General features: G+C 44.2%; 1 protein-coding gene across 1 annotated transcript in view; it reads left to right on the top strand.

Moving 5' to 3' along the window:
• DMRT1 (doublesex and mab-3 related transcription factor 1) overlaps nt 1–19,894 on the top strand; it is a 67,167-nt gene that overhangs the window by 17,680 nt on the left and 29,593 nt on the right. The window contains 2 exon segments of the mRNA XM_018070529.3: nt 7,474–7,757; nt 17,355–17,517. Of these exon segments, the coding sequence (XP_017926018.2) occupies nt 7,474–7,757; nt 17,355–17,517 (447 nt within the window).

Below are 19,894 nucleotides of genomic sequence, written 5' to 3'. Positions count from 1 at the left end.
TATGCTGTGACAAGTGCTCAAAAGGTCAAAAAAGCTTACTTAACAAATTTGATAAGATAATGCAGTGAGCCGTAACAGCATAAAATCCTGGGGGCCATAGACGAGAATAGAAGAAATAATTATGCATGGTAATGGGTAATTACAGATAATGGCCTTTTTTGGGGGTGGCAGAAAATACACAACCCCACAGCCTTGCCTGAAATGAACATTGTCTAGCACATTAACTTTATAGCAAGCTAAAAGTTCAGTGCTGGAACCAAAGATAATCCTCAACTTCTGATGGGAAGAGAACAGAAGTATTCGTCTCAAAGGCAGAGCAAGTGTGTGGGTTTTGTTCCTTGGGAGGCAGAGTGTCTCAGCAGAAAGTAAGTAATGGTGCCAGCTTTTTTTGACATCTGAAATAGCTCTGTCATGATTGTCTGGTGGGAGAAACATATTGTACCAGAGTTTCTGATTATGATGTTAGGGAGTGATTTCATATTGGCCTTGTTCAAGGCTACTGTCCGACCTCAAAGCCAGCTATGAATTGAACTAAACTAATGCTTTGCAAGACTTAATACTACTAAACCAGATAATAGGAGTGCATCAGCGCTTTATGAGCAAGGAGAAATTGTCAGGTATGAATCCAGGATTCTTTTGAGGTATGAAGACAAGTGTTTCCTGACTGAATAAATAGTTTTTGGTGTTTTAGTGGCATAGCTTGCAGGAAAATATCAGAACTGTACTGATGAAAACAGCCACTCTGAACTGAAAACTACAGGAAATGTAAAACTTACCAGTAGCTGAACTCTGCTCACTGGGCAATGGATGTGCCTACTTGCTCCATGAGTAAATGTGTTACTTGAGTAGTCACAGTTCTGCATTTTCAACAGCAGGTCTATGTACACGAGGAATCTCTATAGGCATAGAGGAAATAAAAACTGTTAACCATAGGTTTAATACATGGGTGGGCAGTGAAATTATCTTCATTGCCACAAAGCATATACAAATCCCTTTTCTGAAATGCACAAGCAGATGAAGATTAATCAGGTGTAATGGCCGCATGACTGAATTGAACCATGCCAGTGCCTGCTCCCAGGCATTGAAATGTGACTGTACTATCCAGATTTATAAGACAGTTCCTGGTGTGCTCTGTCCTGAACTGACTAATAATCTCCCCTAGATTCCTGTGTGGTACAGTAACCATTCCCAGTTGGCACTTTGGTGCTACCACCTTGTTTTATTATGCTGAGAAAGTTTAGTCATAGGGACCCTGTGTCATTTGACCTCAGTATCAGAGACTTACCCAGACATACTTAAATTACTGGGTTTGGTGTATAATAAGATGTAAAACTGGCTCTTAACAGTACCAGTAGGAATAGGAAGTGCTCTGTGCTCAGCCTTCAGACTTCAATGTTGGTATTTCTCACTAAGCGTCTTTTAAAACACAATTGCATCTGTGAGAAAGAGGTGATGATAGAAATTCTTGTGAATTCCCTGGAATTTCTCCTTTCTCCTCCCAGATGATCTATATACTGGCTTCTGCGTTGACTTTGCCATGCATATCTGCAATTCGTGTAAATCGCCATAGCTTTATTGAAGTAAATGGTCTGAGACTGGTTTACATTAGCTGAGGACTGGACCACTGTTTTTCACCGTGCTCTGCTAAGTGAAGGCAGAAGCCCATCATAGGTTACTGAATGTAAAAGACCTGTATGTGTAACTGACCCCTAGTACTCACCTTCTTTAAAAGAAAATACCAGCCACCCTGAAATGAATTACTGGTTAACTACTATTAATATGCCATAGAGCTGGAGAGTCATCTACAACACTGCAAGATCAATAACAGTATTTATTGTTCATTATATTGATCTTCTATGAAAGAGTGAGCCATATTTCACACTGTGTACATAGTGCAAAAAAAGTAGCATCGGTTCTCTACAGGAATTAGTAAAGACATAGAGAAGAGCTTAGAGATTCAAGGACACAACTGCCTGAAGGGGTACTTCTGTCTCACTGCAAGAGTGTTGCTTACAGATGGAGAGCCTCTGATGACCCTACACTGTAGATTTGATGTTCCAAAAACTGAGCAATAATTTTAACAACTTTTTTTGATTCTAATTTCTGTACCTTCTTGTATGGGCTCAGTTCCATATTTTTGCCTATTCACAATTTGCACAATACTCAAATCTGTGTGTAGTAGCAGAGGAAAGGCACAGGAGCCCTTCCCAGTTTTTCCATGTAGAGGGTGAAGGCAGTCAAGGCATGAGCCCAGTACCTGTAGCAGCCCTCATGTTTTAAAGGGCAGGTGGAGGGGCAGAATGAGAGCCTGACAGTGCAGCAGGGGTTGTATTCCTGAGAGCTTAATGCCTCCCAAAAGTTGCTCCCTTTGGAGCAATGAACCTCAGGGCTGCCCCTCATGTATAGGTGTTGTAGTGCAGCAAGCTGTATGGCAGGGAGGACCCCCTCCTTGGCAGCAGAACAATTCAGCTGTGTTGAATTACATTTGGAAGAAAAAAACCCCAACCTGCTAAAAGCTGCTTTCTTAACCTTGGTATTCTCATCTGGCTGGCAGAAAACACAGCCACAGGCTGACAGCGTGCCTTGAGGAGGACACTTTGCTCATTGAGCTGCTGGAATTGAAGCTGTAGGAAGGTTCAGCCCGTAGGTGGGAGTCTAGCATTACAGGTACAGGCCAAGGACCAACCAGAGAAGCTCCAACTAGGTAAAGTTTAGATACAGCCATTGGTTCCTATAGATCTGTCCTATTCTGCAGACAGTGGTTGTGCCTGAAGATGCTGCAGCCTAGAAGCAGTGTGCTGGAGAAGAACTGGCATGGACAGGGAAAAAAATCCCCATGGCATACCATAAACCTGAAATTTTCTCTAGGCACATCTCTTAGTGCTTTGTTTTTTCCCTAGGACAGTTCAGCAGGATTATCTGGCCTTTAGTTCTGGTCCCTTTGGCACTAAGCACTGCTTTGAAGGTACCACATGTAGGTGCTGGCTGATGTGACCTGCTTTTCTTCTGAACTTTCATTACTCAAAAAAAGTCAAGGGCTTTCCCCATTAATAGCAAAATTCTTTCCCCTTAATGTCTATACAGTTGTATATGTTCTATATGTATTGTATATGTATGATCTATACATTAGTAGTGGGAGACGACTAGTAGTAGTAGGAGAATCTGCCAGGCTGGATGAGGTAAGAGCATAGAGCTGGAATGCAGGCCTGCCCTTGAGCTGTTGCATTCCACAGTTGTTTAAGACCTGCAAGACCTTGGCTCTCCAGATGCATCCTTCTCTTTGTCTGGATGCTTAAAGTCTGTAAAGAGTTTAGGGTAACCCTTGAAGTGGTTTGACCTTGGCTGACCTGACTTCTGCTCAGGTGAGGATGGCACAAAGTCATGTCTTTCATGAATTGTCTCCCTTTCCTGAAGTGTCTCCTTTCTCCCAGGTGAAGCACCGAATCTGCTCCAGATGCTGCTGGAGAAGAAAAAGCAGATACTGGTCCCAAAGCATGACATCAGAGAAAATCTAACCTCCTAAATTTGGGAGGAAAGTGTAAGCTGAAATACTTTGCCGTTTTCTCCTGCCCTTTGTCAGATCTTACCAGTCCTTCCATCTTCAGGAACATGATGTGTCTTGGGATTTAGGGAAATGGCTGTCTTTCCCGAGCTGTCACGGGAGCCCCAGTTCATTATGAAGTTAGATGTCTCTGTCCCTTCATTTGAACTTTCCCATGGCTCCTATTTTTATTACTAATCTCCTGGGGCACATCCCTATGGCGTGGCCCTGCAGCTCAGAGATGTTACAAAGACCACGGATTCCATTCTCTGTTTATAAGAGAAAAATGCCCCATACTGCTGATGCTTGTGGATTTATGTGTATGACTGCATGGGTGGCTGAATGAGCCAGCTCCATAGACTGACTCTGTAGAAAGCAGCTGATTGTAGTGTAAAGATTACTAGAGAGTGGAGGAACAGCAGAAGGAAAGTAGAAGATCCTTCTGGTGAGTTTGTAACAGCCCTGAGCACTGACCCACTGGTGGCTGTTGTGCAGCTACATAAGGGAAAAATGGGTCAACCCTTCTGCACCTCTACTGCCAAATGATGGTAGCCCAAACCACAGATAGAAGGGAGAGAGAGAAAAGGAGGCGCAAAAAGCATTTTATTTTGAATCCTTAATGCAGCAGAAAACTGCCACTGCTGCTCTTCAGCAAGGAACTATCAACCACTAGAACATCAAAGGGGCATCAGGAATGCAAACTCACCAATGGATAGTTACGGACAGATCTCTAGTCTAGCCTAGCCCATCTTGTCCCAGGTTAGGAAGTGTAGTGCCTGAGACCCTTCCAAAAGTTGCAGCAAAACTGACTACTTCCTGCCCTTCTTCCTTTTAACTGCTGACACCTAGGGTGGCTCACCTTTCCTGTGTATCACAAAATCAGAATCACAGAAACATTTAGGTTGGAAAAGACCTCTAAGATCATCAAGTCCAACCCTTGACCAATCACCACATTGTCAACTCAGCCATAGCACTGAGTGCCACACCGAGGGTGGTGACTCCACTGCCTCTTTTGGCAGCCTATTCCAATGCTTAACAACCCTTTTGGTAAAGAAGTTCTTCTTGATGTCTAACCTGAACCTCCCCTGGAACACCTTGAAGCCATTTCCTTTTGTCCTGTCACTAGTTGCCTGGAAGAAGAGGCTGACTCCCACCTTGCTACAGCTTCCTTTCAGGTAGTTGCAGAGAGTGATAAGGTCATTCATGAGCCCCCTTTTGTCCAGGCTAAACAACTCCAGCTCCCTCAGCTGCCCCTCACAGGACTTACTTTCTAGAGCCTTCACCAGCTCCATTGTCCTTTTCTGGACATGCTTCAGCACCTCAGTGCTTTTCTTGGAGTGAGTGGCCCAGAACTGGGCACAGTACTCAAGGTACAGCCTCACCAGTGCTGAGTACGGGGGCACAGTCACTTCCCTGGTCCTGCTGGCCACACTATTCCTGATACAGGCATTGGCCTCCTTGGCCATCTGGGCACACTGCTGGATCATGTTCAGCCGCCACTTAATCAGCACCCCCAGGTCCTTTTCCACCAGGCAGCTTTCCAGCCACTTTGCCCCCTGCCTGTAGCACTGCCTGGGGTTGTTGTGACCCAAGTGCAGGACCTGTTATTTGGCCTTGTTGAACCTCACACCACTGGCCTTGGCCCATCGATCCAGCCCATCCAGATCCCTCTGCAGAGCGCAGATCAACACTCCCACCTGACTTAATGTTGTCCGTGAACTTACTGAGGGTAACCTTGATCCAATCATCCAGATCATGTAGGTGTAAAGAGGCCACATCTTCCTGGTCCTGGTATTGTTAATGGAAAGTATTAGCACTTCTAATGATGCACTGCAAATGGAAAGGCACTGCAGAGGGTTTTAGACGAAATTGCATATTTGTGCAGCATAGCATAGCCCTGTCAGGAGTTCTGGAGACGGCTACCTTGTGTGTCTCTGTTACATGTGAAATCTGTATCCCAGCAGAGAATGTGTTGGAGGATTTTGCTTTTGGCTTCTGTTCTACAGTGTGAAACACAGAACAAATGGAATATAGCTTTATTCGAGAGCTAAGTTTGAGGAAGGGAGTCAGGCTTGTGCTGTGATTTATCAGAGTTGTTGACTTCTCAGTGCCAGTGGTCTAAGTTCTGGTTTTATCAAAGACATGGACTAAAGGACTTGAAGAGCCCTGCCCAGAAGCAGAACGGTAGCAATAAAAAACCCATAAAAATATGAAAGTGTAAAAAGTGTGAAGAGTCTTTTGTGGCATTGCAGACAGCTCTTGTTCTGTATACAAATTTGAGAAGTACTTTAAATAAACAAAGCCAGCTGGCCTGGTTCTGAGAAGCAGAAAAATCAGATGCAGGAGGCATAAAACACTCTCTTTGCTAATAAATGTGTATAGTTCATTCATGTCAATAAAATGTCAGCAAGAACTGAATGGGAGCACTGTATAATTTAGTGACCTGGAAGGAGATGATTCATAATTGCACAAAGCTTTCATTATAGCTGAAGAAGCAAAACAGAGTTGCATTGTAAATGGCAATAATTGGTAAAACTGATCATTGGATCTAGTATGCAGCTAATAAACCGTGCAGTAAAAGTTGTTACCATGACTGAGAGGCTGGTAAGTGCCACCATATTCATTTCACAGGTAAGTAACCAAAATGCAGATACACCAAGAGAAAGATGCAAAACAAAGTAGGCCTGCCTGAATTGTCTCCTAGGGCTGTTATTTCATTTCAACGTGCCTGTTGTCCATGCTGCTTGTCTCCATACTGATAGCCCTTGAGAGCTCTTCACTATGCTTTAAGCCACATCCTTTCCTCATCCACAATACAGTTAGACAACATCATGGGAAGAGCAGAGGACCTTATAGAGGACTGGTGCAGGGCAGGGCTGCAGGGATATAAACAAGAATCAGAGCTGCAGGCATGGTGGGATTTATTTGTTTAACTTTTTCCCTTGTTTAATATGTAAATGTATATTCACCACATGGTTACTCTTTCTAAGGTTGTGGCAGTTTTTTGCTGTCAGGCTCAGCCATGTAGCTGATGTAACATGTCCGAAAGAGCTTGGCTGCGAAACAGTACCAACAAGCACCTTCCTTTTTTATGCTTGCAAATATTGCAAGGCACTGGTTGACAGTGTAGTGAGGAAATCATGGCTTAGAACATCCCCTGAGAAGCACTCCCATCTTAGGGAATGACAGGAGAGGCAAACCATGCCTGTGGAGAGAGCAGCCAGCTGCTAGACCCTCGTCTGGAGGCACAGTAGAGTGTTCAGCAAGTCACAAGCAGTACCCTTCTCCTCCTTCTCTTTTGCTAATGGTGTGCGATTTTGTTTGTAGGTAAACACGAGCTAAATTTGGGTATGGAGGCCAGGCAAGGATTGAGGGCCTCACTGCTCCCAGGTGGCATATGGGTTTCTGAAATAACTTGGTTGATCATACAGTGTTTTCCCTACTGCAGCTTCTCTTGGCTTTGTGGCTGTTGGCCTTTCTTTGAGGCATGTTCAGGAAGTGTCCTCTCAGCTTCAGGGCACTAACTGGAGAGGGGTCATTCTGTTGCTAAGGGCTTTCTATTTCCAGGGAGTTAAAAGGGACTTGGCACTCTGTTACATGTTAAAAATAATAGGAGACTGTAAAGTTAGGTGATGTAAATCATTATCCCATCAACTGGTGCTGATTGAGGATTCAGAGCTTTGTCTTAACTTGCAGTTGGTTTTGTCTGCTGTTTTGCACTCCGTGGTGTGTGTCTTGGGATTTGAGTGGTTATCAGTCCACTTGAGTTTCCACCAAACATCCAGTCATGTTTTGCCTTCAGCTCCCTCCTCTTCCTGTTTACTGCTCTCTGTCCGGCCTGTAGGAGAAGCAGTAGCTCATCAGAAGATGAAAGGTAATCGTCTTCATGGAGCCTCCCGTTTTCATAATGCTTGTTTTTTTTTCTTTTCCAGAGGGGCGGATGCTCATTCAGGACATCCCTTCCATCCCCAGCAGAGGGCACTTGGAGAGCACGTCTGAGTTGGTTGTGGACTCCACCTACTACAGCAGTTTTTACCAGCCATCCCTGTATCCTTGCTATAACAACCTGTACAACTACTCCCAGTACCAAATGGCAGTGGCCAATGAGCCTTCCTCAAGTGAGACAGGGGGTACGATTGTAGGGCCAACCATGAAAAACAGCCTTCGAAGCCTCCCAGCAACATACATGCCAAGCCAGTCAGGAAAACAGTGGCAGGTATGATGTTATAGAGATGTTACATGGAAGAGTGAGGGGGACAGTAAGCTGTTTCTTGGGCATGACTCTGACCTCTGCAGTGCTGGTTTCATGCCAGTGCAGAACCAGAACTAGATTCTAGGGTGGGATTAGGACTAATTTTAGGAAAATTAGCCTAAATGGGTAGTTACGACACAGCACAGGAGAAGCAATGACATAGGTGGGCAGTGACAATAGTATAGGTAGATTGCCACAAGCACAAAGGGCACTCATTTTATCTTTGGAGTTATGTCATAGTAGATTATGGACTGTTTTACAGGAAGAGAGTCCAACTGAATTGTCCAACATAACATCCTGAGAGCTTCAGGTGTCATTTCTGGGAGACTTTGCTCTTCAGAAACGTGTTCTTTTCCATCTTTCACATCCGAGGCGAAGCAGGAGACCATGCTGTTGGTGCAGCGGGTTGATGGCTGTCAGTTGAATGTGGCAAGACATTACTGATTATGTGTTCTGGCAGTGACAGCTCTAGAGCTTGTGATTTTTACTTGGGTAGCGCAAGTTACAGGCAGTGCCTGAGAGGTTCAGAGCTCTGTGTACTTCATTAAACTTCTTAAAGCTAACCAGGCCCTCTCACTCTAGGACTTGATAACTGTAACCTCCAATTCAATACTGGTCAGAAACTGGAAAAAGAGGCAATTTATCAGTGTTGAGGATTCTTGGCAAAGTAAGTGGAGCCATATCAATGACTCTGAGACTGTTTGGGTTTGGACTGCAGTGGTGCTTTTCTGACTGAGATTAAATTGGTGAGGCTATACCCTCTGAGTCTGGATATGCCTTGTCCCTTGTTTAAGGACAGGATAGGGCAGACCTCTTCTGTAGAGCATCGAGAGAGGGCAGGCTGCTTCTGCAAAGGCTGTGTTGTGAAACCACTCAACAATGAAAGATGAAATGTCCACCAAAACCTCCTTTTGTAAAGGAACAAATGGGTCATTCCTTTTGCTGTTCAGAGAGTTTCTCTAGCAATTCTGGCACAGGGACCAACTCTGAAAGGGCATTTTAACTTCTGATACCAAGGAGCTGAAACTAACACCAGGGTGGTTATGATTACTATAACATTTGGTACTATTCCACGTCCCTTTTTTTTTGCCACGAGGACAGCTGTATGAGATAAAGAGCTGTCTCTCTCCCTTCTGCTGGGTGAGCCCACATCAGGAGAGCTTTCTTTTCTCAGGGCATTGATAGACTTCACCACAGTCTCCTTCAAATACATGTAGGTATACGTTTTCAGTTCATAGCATCCTCTCTAGCTGATGAATTTGTTCACCAGACCAGGGGGAGAGAGCAAGCTATAGGATTTTGTGCATGGTAATGAGGTGAGGTGCTACTGCTTTTTTAAATTTTTCATTGTGGTTGATTGGGTTAACCTGGTATATCACAGAGTATTTCAGATAGAATTTTACTTCTCAAGCTTCTGCAGTACCTAGCTTGCTGATACTTGGAGACACCATCACAACATCAATGAAGGGCAGCAACATTTGCCTTATGAAAATAATGTTCTTGCTGGCTGCTAGTCCCACACTTCACCTAGCGCACAGTGTTAGAGGAAGAGTTACATGAGGGTATGCTAAATCATGTTAAACCTTGAAATGAAGACGTGATGTCCTCATGTTTTTGTCATTTGTATAAGAAGTCTTGGCTTAAAGAGTCCGTGTCTCACTTGTGAGTTGCCTGTTTCTTGTGGGACCTTTGACACCTCTTAAAGAAATAAAAACAATAGAATGGTTGCCATTAATTTTTCTCTTGGGGCCCTGCAGAATCTCTAACTGATTTCTGCTTAAGTGTCCCTCAAATTAGTAAGATACTGAAGAAGTAAGTAAGGAAAAAAGAGATAGTTGTTGTCAAAAAGGACTGTTTTCTTTCCACCAGCAGGCTCAAAGCTCTGGATGTCCTTTACCTCCTTGTGGGATGTATGCCTTGATTCCATTCACCTCCATGTAAATTTAATCTACCTCACCTGAGATTTTAATTTCTCCAGACCAAGCCTTTTGGGATCCCTCAGTGCTGTTTTAGTGAGATGTCTGTGCAGAGACTAAAGGTGGTGATTTCTGCCTGTGGAAGTGATGTCTCCCCAGCTTCTAAACGGCCTAAAACCAGGACCCACCTCTCCTGTGCAGTGGGGCAGAGCACAGTTCAAGGTCATTGTTACATACGTTACAAGCTGTTTCTCAGACACTGGTCTGCAAGTAGGATTGTTATTGCTGGAATAGTTATGAATCTTAGGGTTTGCATACTCTTATGACAGCATAACATTGCACAAACAATCATAAAAAGTTTTAGTGAGAGCTAGGCTAAAAAATGTTTGATGGCAGTGGGTGCAGTGATGCCAAGGTTGTAAAACACTGTGTGGCTCTGAAGATGGTTTGTTGTAAGGGGAACAAGCACTCAGCTGTTCACGTTGCACGTGGTTCAACATCGATTTTGCACATGAGGGTTACAAGCAAGAGAAGATCACAGAAATGGAGAAGGATGAATAAGGAATTATTTTTTCTGTCATGCACAGTAAGGATTTACAGGAGAGTTTCAGTCAAAGCATGATCCTTAAAAAGAAATCAGACCTTGCTTACACTTTCAGGAGGTTTTGTTGGCCAACCTATGCATAGCTGTTACCTACACAGGGATTTTTGCTGGACTACCTGTACTGAGTGGGCTTATTTTTTACATGCACAGGCTTTCTCAAGCAGTCTCCAGTAAGAGTGAGTCTTCTTACCTGACTGGTATTTTATAGCTTTGACCAAAGTTTTTGATTTTTATTTCTTGACCAAAAATCATAGCTGGGCAATGCCTGCTGTAGGGCAGTGCTGTAGGGCAGCTTGCTCTAAGGTGTGAGCTCACAGGAAGGTTTCTTTGTTGGTTAGAAGCCACTGATGTGCTCACTGGCAGGTATCCTAGTTTAAGCTGTGTAGACAAGACACTTGGGTTTTCCAAACTCACTTGGTGAAGACTTACTCATCCTGGAATAACTGTAACCACCTAGGGAGAGTAGTATACTTAAAGTAAGATAACTTCTGGATGCAGATAAAGCCTTGAGCAGCCCAGCTGTCTGCTGTTTCAGAATTTAGGGAGCAAGGGAGAATAGCCAGGGAGGAAACGTGTGAGTGTGTGTGGGATGAGATGAGGATTAATGCATCATTGAGCCTTGGCAAATAAACTGAATCACTGAATCTTTAATGTAGATTAATGTCAGATTTCATTAGTCTTTGTTCTTTGTAGAGGCTTGTATGCTTGACTGGATTCACAGAGGTGCAAATATTTTATATATTTCTGTGTAGGTTTTGTTCATTTATATACACGGATACCAGAAGCTGTATCCATAAGATTTGATAAGAATAATGAAGATTTTTGTTTTGGTCGAGACCTTTTCCATCATTTATATTCTGCTGCTTCTGCCAGCTCTAAGGCAGATAATCAGATATGTCTGGTGTTGCACCTGAGGAAAAGACAAGCTTAGGTTGGTGAGGAAATGTAGCAGATCTGATGGTTACTGTACATCTCCTTTGACTTCAATTCTGCGTGAGCATTTGGACTCTCCCTTGAAAGTCTCACAGTTGTTCATTACAACAGGAATTTGTGTTGATTAAATGCAATTAACAGTAAAATGAGTTCTCTGACATTAGTACTGCAAGTCAGAGTGTGGTGGGGTACTTGAAAGTTGGTGCTTCTGAAACTGGTTTCACTGTAACTGCTTAGGGACAGCAGTTGGAAATGATGAGGTGACTGCAGTCTTTTCTACCACAACAAAAGTAAAACTTGGATGGACACGCCCGAATCTAATCAGATTTGATTTCCTAAGCTGGCAATGAAACTGTTGGTGTGTGACCCACAGCATAAGGATCATCTGGACTCATTGTAAGTCAGCATCATCCCCAAAACATGTTAAAATGTCTGGTTCTTACAAATAGGCCATTAAAAATCAGCAAGATGCAGAATGTGGTCCCACACTGTTTCTTTGTTACTCTGGTAACTCCAGGGATCCTGCTTCAGAAAAAGGTTAAGGCTGGTGTGAAAATTTTGGACAAATTTCAGAATTTCATGTAATTTCTTCCCCCCCCTCCTTTTTTTTTATTTTTAATGCAGCTTGGCAAACCAGGATTCTCCCTTCCAGAACCTCAACTTTTTTGTTCTTTCTTTATACTGGTTTAGTGCTAAAACCTAAAATAAATACTGGTGAGAGTCAGACTGAGAAATTTTAACTCATGTTCTGATGTGGGAATTACATTTAGAATTTGGAAGTGAAATATTTAGCATTGCTGAGGTAGGAAACTGTTTGGTAAGGATTTCTTAGAAGTACCAAACTTAACAAACTGTCCTTTAGTAAATCCAGAAAAGTGTTGCTGTGATAGGACAGCCAGCAGTTTGAAAAATAGCTGCTTGCTAATAAAAAAGGATGGATCTTTTCAACTTCTATAACCTGCTGTTAGTTTATAGCCTAGTTTTTCTTCAAAAAGCCTGTCCTTCTGTACAGAAATGTGCAGTCTAACTCTCCAAAACTCAGTGTAAAATGTGTGCATGTGTGTGTAAATATATACACATTATGCAAGTCACCCAAGACAATCCAAATTTTATGTGTAAGCAGTGTATTATATACTGTATTCATAACATACCCTTCACACTACAGATTTATGCTAAAAGTATCCTAATGTTTCTGACAGCTCATGTGTGACATGAATGCAATCCGTATTTCTTGGAGGAGCTAATCTAAGCGGTTTATTTTCCGATACCGCTGATAGAGCTATATCTCTAGGTGTCACTGCAGTTGAGATTCTGATGGTAACATATTGTTTATGGGTCACTGCCTTTGTCTAAAAGAATAGGTTGGAACAGAATAGCAAAGGTTAATTAAGTTTGTCTATCAAGGAGGGACAGATATAGATGTCTTTTGTATTTTCTGTGCTAGAATCAAAGTAAATCCAGGCGGGGTATCATAGACTCATTTTTCCCTTGTGCTGGACAATATGCTTAGCTGGTTTTAGGAATGAAACAAAGCCACCTTGGGCAGCATGAGTGAAATAGTAGTTGTGAGGGGTTAGCACATGGGCAGCAGCAGTGCAAGGTGGGAGAGTAGCAGCAACCCTGGTTTACACCTGCACAGACTGAGGCAGGGAAGTGTTAAATAACTTGCCACAGTCATACACCCACAGGTGACAGAGTGGAGCTTCCTGATGTCTGGATTTCCATTCCATTGCCTAGTGGATGCCATCTTGCCCATGCCAAAATCTGACCCGTGAATCCTGTTGTTTGCAAGAAACAACACATAAATGAAATTTTATACACCTTAAAGTTGGCTTTAAGATCAAGGCAGAAGGAAGAGGCTGTGTTAAAACTTCTAACAGAGTTTCTCTGGTCTTTCCATAATTACTGGTTTTTGTTTAGGGCAGCTGTTGGTGAGTCATGGGTGAGACAGAAGGATGGAAATCCTGTGTAAAGGGATTTGGCCAGGATCATGTGGCACACCAGTGGCAGAGCTGAAGGATTGCACTTTGATCTCCTCTGTTGCTTTGAAATTTTTGCAGCCCTTGTTACTCAGGATAGCATCCATGACCTTCTCTTGCTTGTTGTCCTTCTTGGAAATAGTCAGGATCAACTGTAGAATGTGGAGATGCTGCTAAAATAACACTGACTTGCTCTCAAGGAGATTGTGTCTGGCAGCTTCTGCAAATTACCCATGTTTTGCCTAAATGAATCATCTGGGAAGGGCAGGACCATTTTCTAGTCTCCCAGGAAAACTGAGTCACCACTTGAGCCTGCTTTGACTCTTTTCTGTCTCTCATCTGACCTCCTCCTCTCTTCATCTGTTTCTCCGTGAAGATGATGTGTAGAGGTTATGCAGATGCTGCCAGGAGCTTGGAAAGAGAAGCCAGGCTGTACATGCTTTTCCACCAGCTGTTGAGAAAGCTTTTTTGCAGGATTGGTCTGATGTGAGAGCATTTTACTTAGGTTTCTCTGAGTTTTGCTGTGTATTCTGTCACTGTTGGACATAGCTGTAGGGCTGCACTGACTGTTTTACTCAGTGATGAACAAGTCTTGTTTCCAACTTTTTCTGTGGGCAAACTGTAGCTGCCTCTCAGTTCCTCATATTGACTTTACAAGCACAGGGAAAGAAGGCACTGTATGCATGGTCTTTTAATCGGGCCATATTTATTTGTTTATGAATTTTAAGCATCCCACTGTTGCTTGCAGTACATCTTTTAAAATGCTACTGAGTGTGTGCTGTATAATACAATTTAGAGGAACCTGCAAATGTTGAACAGGCCAAATGTGCTGCTCCAGTGATGTGTGTCTCCCACTGAAGTCAGTGAGGTACTTGGTGAATCCTGCAGCTGGGGCAGGGCACAAGCAGTATGTGGCTGGAAGGGGAGCAACTTAGGAGCTCAACTTGCTCTCTGCAAAGAGCATTGCATGCCCTTCCCTTCCACAGCACTTGCCTACCTAAAATATACCTTGTTCTTACAGCACATAGCCTGTGGTGATACAAATGAGAGTGATTTGTGGGACTGTCCCAACCCATACTTGGCTTTGCTGTGGGGCTGGAAGGGGCAGGGAAGGCAGAAGGAGACACCAGAAGGCCAGGCATTCTCCCCCTGTGATCCCTGCATGACCCCAGCGTTCCCCCTGGACAGGACCCAGGGCAGGATCCCAAACCTGGTACCTGACTGCAGCTCTTGGAAGGCTGAACTGGCCCTCGTTGGAAATAATCTGAGTATTCCGGGGCCTCCTCAGGGCTGTTTTTATCTCCTTTTTTGGCCCCCAAAAACATACAGGGCTGCAGAGCTGCAGGAATTAATGCAGAGCTGCAGGAATTAATACAGAGGAAACGTCCCTTCTCATGAGGTAGTGGTCTCCTACTCCTTTGTAATGCAACGCTAAGGTCAAGAATTTTTACAACTGCTTGTTTTTTTATTGTTACTGTAAAATAGGATTGCTAAGCACTATAAAAAGGAAACCTTATGGTTCAGTTTTACTGTGGTGTGTATTCTAAACAGTTTAATAGAACAAAGCCAAAAGCTTTTAGATTTTCTTCAGCGGTTAATAAACAGCATATTCTTCGCAGAGCCAAGCCTGTGGCTGTTGGTCGAACTGTGGTTCATAGACTTGGTGTGGGTAATAAGATTATAAAACATGCCTCTTGCTAGCCAGCTACCACACACTAATAATAATAGTAGTAGTAATTCATTGCATCTAGATGCTTTAGGTGAGTTGTTTCTTAAAGAAATGGAGAAAAACTCTAAAAAGAGCTTTGAAAGGAGGCGAGTCACTGCACCCACTGTACAGGGAAGGGAAACGTGCATGATCGGTTTGGTGTCAGGGAATGATCCTTCCATTTAGTTACAACTGAAATAATTTTGTCTGCTGCAGGCAACCTTTTCTCAGTTGTACGTGTGCAGACATGCCCTTGAACAAGGGAGAGGTGGAGACATAAGGTCTGTGGGTGCTGCGCACAGCCCTGCCCACGAAGGGAAGGAAGACAGTATATGCAATACAGCAGGCAGAGAGGAGTTTGCTAGCTTTTTTTCTCCAGTACTTCTAGAGCTTTTGAGCTTTGCAGATGTGCAGGTTCAAAATGCCCTTTGGACTGTGCTTTTGGGCAGTTTGTGTTGCTAATTCATAATTTCAGGGCAAAGGCGGCCTGAGTTTTGTTGAGGGTATCTGTTTCTGAAGTTTCTGAAGCATGCCTTTTCTTGGAAGAGGAGAGGGGATATCAGTGGTTCAAGTTCAGGTTTCCTCAAGATGACGTGTTAAATTTTTTAAGAGCAATTTACTATTTATTATGGATGAAACTTCAGTGCATGTTGAACTTTTTCTGCATGCAGAGGTAAAAAAATAAAAATCTTAAGCATTGCTTTTATTTGTAATAGAAGAACTTTTAACTTTCACAAAATAAAAAAGTCCTGCTGATTCCTCAGTACATGTGTAAGTATGTGCAACTATGCTGCTGTCAGAAGACAGGCAGAGGTGCACTTTGCTTCTTGTGAACAGCCACCATTCTCTCTCTGTCTTTCTCTCTCTTTCCCTCCCTGTTTCTCTCTCTTTCCCTCCCTCTCTCTCTCTCTCTATTTCTCTCTGTCTCTCAGTACTTAAACTCACTGCAAACCTCCCTCCACACGGAAAGCTGGCTGTTGCCCTCTGCCTCAGAGAGCACTAGCAGCATTTTTGTGACTTGAGCCATTTCCAGCTAGGCATATGAAAATTAATATGGAATTATTAAGGGGATTCCTGGAAAACAAGAGATAACTCCATTCTGGGAGGTGCTGGTGGCTCCTACTGTCAGGACCAGCCCCCGGAGGTCTGCTGGCATGGAGCAGCCATCTGGGACAGCAGGCTCACACCCTGCCTCTGCTGCTCCCTGTCTGAGCTTTGCAGCCTGGGAAGAGCTGAGGAGCAGGGCTCCAGGTGCACCTGGCTAGGACCTGAAGTAGCCATAGTGAGCAGGTAGAGCTCCTCCAGCCGAGGTGAGAGGTGGCTGAAGAGGCTTGACAAGCATGTCTGCTTGCAAAGACATTGTGTAATGGCGTAGCTGGACGTGCATTATTATTGACACTGATACCGTTACACCTGGTACAAAACTGCGATATTTTGTCTCTGCCAGGAAGCTTTCTATCTTATAATTATTCACTGCCCAGCATACTTACGGAGACCTTTACTGTTGAAAATGTTAACCTTATGAAGTCTTTGGCTGCATTTTTTGGAGTACCAAGGCCATGTTGCATTGTAGGGCTTTGCAACAAATAGTACTAGTTGGTAGTTTTTCCATAAAACACAAAAAAGCATTACTGTTCTTGATCAGTTTGGATGATGTCAGGGCATTGGAATAAGATAAACTTTGATTTGTGAGTGTTACCAATTTGCTGCGGTCTACAGGAGGGAGAAGGGGTTGTCTGGTGGACATGGCAGACCTGCTGGCTGGTGCCCATCTGTGGCTCCACTATTGTCTTCCCATGTAGTCTATCCACAGATTGCTTTCTCTGGGTAACTCAGGAAAATATTTTTCCCATCTCCCAGTGTTGTAACAAAAATAGTGTGTTTGTCTGCGTGTGTCACTGCTCAGATGCCATGGAGCATGTCCTGCGTGAGACAGTCAGCAGGACTGTCCTCTGTAGCCACCCTTTGGGTCTCTGGCAGAACAGTTACCACCAGGCTGAGATGGGTTAGTCTCTGGAGAGGTGTAGGACCTGGATGGACACTTCACCTCTGACACTGGCCAGGTGCATGCAGTTGAAGGGGTCTGGAACACTTGTTGTCTGTGCTGTAAGCAGGGGACCTGCTTGTGGTGAAGGGTACATGCTTGTGTGCAGCTTCATCTGTGGTAATGTTAAACAGTCATTGGTGTGCTGCTGATGATAGGTCACATCCCATACCATGCCAGCTCCCCTGTAGCTGATTGGTGTGGGCACACTGTGGATGCACCAAAGCAAAAACCCAAGGCCAGCACGTCAGGATTTTACTTACCATCCACCCACTGTGACCTCCTTCAAAGCCACGTGCTTGTGTGTCAGTGGGGTGCGCCTGTGCTGCTGGGGCTTGGCTTTCACAGGCTGCTGTTGTATTTCTCTCTCTCAACAGGTGAAGGGCATGGAGAGACACCACACTGTCAGCTCCCAGTACCGCATGTGTTCCTACTACCCACCTGCTTCCTACTTGGGACAGGGGGTTGGCGCTCCCATGTGCCTTCCCCAAATCCTGACCTCTGAGGACATCCCCTCCTCCTCGGAGTCAAAAGCAAGAGGTAAGTGCACCCACAGGGGCACCTGTGAGACCCCAGGTTTGAGGTACAAGCTCATTGTAGGGGTTTTACTTCAAAAATGTACAAGGCTCCAAAAGTCTACTCACTGGATCTATTAGAAGGAGTCTTCAGTTCATTTAAGGCCCTTAGAGAGCGCGTGGGAGAAGACACTGCACACGTTTCTCAGGAGGTCGAATGACACACTTTTATGGGCAAACTTTAGAAAATAAGGAAATTTGGCAATCCTTTAAAGGGCAACATTCAACAAAAAGAAGCATTCCACAAAGCATTGACTTAGCACATGCTAAGCCATATAACTTAGCAAAATCCAACCCATCCAGCTGTAAGTTGCCCAAATACCAATAAAGGAGATGAAGAGAAGAAGAAGTAAAGAAAGAGAGAGAAAGAAAGGAGAGAATTATAGCTAGCACCCCAGATCCAGTGTAGATCCAACTACCAGGAGTCCAGAAGATGTCAGGGCCATGACCACGCAATGGCCAGATGGTGTTGGTTCTCTCTGCTCTGGCCCACTGTGGCCACCCCCCCCAGGTGGGACATCCAGTGTACCAGCCAGTGTGGGGCTGGGTTAAGGGCTCTAGGCTGTGGTGTGGGGGAGTGCTCCGGTGTGCCAATGACTGACAGCTGCTCTGAGGCTGCCCAAGAAGGCCCGAGGGGCTGGGGTGTAGAACAGGGAATCACCTCACCTTCATGAAATTCAACCTGTCCCTTCCCTCACAGAGATACACTTGAACTGGTCTGAGCCAATAATAAATACAATTATCCAATGCCTCACAAAGCCTGGAACTGGCTTGCCTTGGGCAGGCACCCAGGAAATGCGAGTTGGTTCTGGGAAGGAATCTAAGCATCAGAAAGTAGGCATTTAAAAGACAGTGACTGTTTCTGGAAGGCCTGTATTGTGGTGGCTAAGTAAGGCTGTTAGTGTACAGTAGTGCAGGCTTATACTTCAGAAGTCTTGTGGTTCAGGAGTCCAGTTAGTTGCACGTTTGCACCTGTGTATGTCTCTTAAGTTGTACATAGACTCACTTGAGGTGCTGTCTTTGGTGTTTACCACCTTGCTTTCTCACAGGAGCAAATAATTATCTTCGCCCCAGCTACAGAATTACCTTTCTTCTCTTCTTGGAAATACTATCTGTGATTTTTTGCAGAGATCTTCCACTGAGCCTTTGCTGTCCTTTTCTATCTGAACCACATGTGAGAACTATTTCTGCATCTCAGCCAGATAACAAAGCCATTTGTAGACTTGCTTCTATTTTTTTTCAAACTTAATCACACTGCATTAGTTAATTTAAAACTACTGCAGATAAATCTTTCTTTCCATATTGTGTTTCAGGTTCTCCTAAGGATTGTTATAATCTGCAGGAATTTCCAGGAAAGTGCTGATGAATTTACCCTGTGGTTTTGACAGTGTTTCTCTCGCTTCCTTGTTCCCTTACTCCAGTAGCAGGCAGAGCGTATACATAGGTGTTAACATGTCTCTGCTGGAGTAAACTAGCTTAGTCAGGCTCACTTCAGCCTCCAGTACAGTCAGCTGTGGAGATTCCCATGTCACCTCAGAAACAGAGATGGATTCTACCCCTGCATCTTGATGGCATCAGGGTACATTGTGTGCTGATGTCCAACAAAAGCCTTATACTCCTGTGGGTGTGATGTACCAGGCCATCAGCTCCACACAGTCCAATAGATCCAACTGTCACTTTCCTCTACCTGGCTGGAGGCAAAGCTCTTTTAGTTCTGGTCATAGTACTTGTTGCTCACTTCTTGTAAATATGACTGAGAAGTCCCTTCAAGAGGATCAGAAGTAACATCAGCCCTTTTATTCTGTTAGAGGACTTGCCCACTGGAAACTGGAGCAGCATTTATCCTTGAAGAACTTCCTGCAGTGGTTGTTCTTCCTCTCAACTCACGTACCCATCTCTAGGACAGAGGTGGGTTTTCCATCTCTAGGACAGAGGTGGGTTTTCCATCCCACTTCCTCATGTCCTGTCCTTGGTCATGCAGATAAAAACACAGGTTACCTCGTGGTGTGTACCCACTCTCTCAAATGGGGGTTGCTTGCTCCCAATAGCAGAAACTCTGGTCCATACTGGTGGGGCATGGGATATTTCCTCTCTAGTTTGTACAAATCTTTCAAATCTGTCCACAGTCTTGGACAGTCTTTCCACAGCCGAGGTGCAGGTTGGTGGGGAGGAGAAAAGATCTCCATATGGCCAGAGCTGGATAGTCACTGGAGCACTGTTTGTTCTTCTTTCATTGATGTCACTGCCAGTGATGTCAATGAGTTGGCATACGATGATGGCACGCTCCGTACAAACTTCCACCACGTGGATTGTGGACAGTGGACCTCATCTGGATTTACAGG

This window comes from Manacus vitellinus, unplaced genomic scaffold, assembly GCF_001715985.3.
Source record: "Manacus vitellinus isolate BGI_N305 unplaced genomic scaffold, ASM171598v3 scaffold_18_pilon, whole genome shotgun sequence".
Taxonomy (NCBI): domain Eukaryota; kingdom Metazoa; phylum Chordata; class Aves; order Passeriformes; family Pipridae; genus Manacus; species Manacus vitellinus.
The sequence above is the reverse complement of the archived record's forward strand: the minus strand, read 5'-3'. Positions and strand labels throughout refer to the sequence as shown.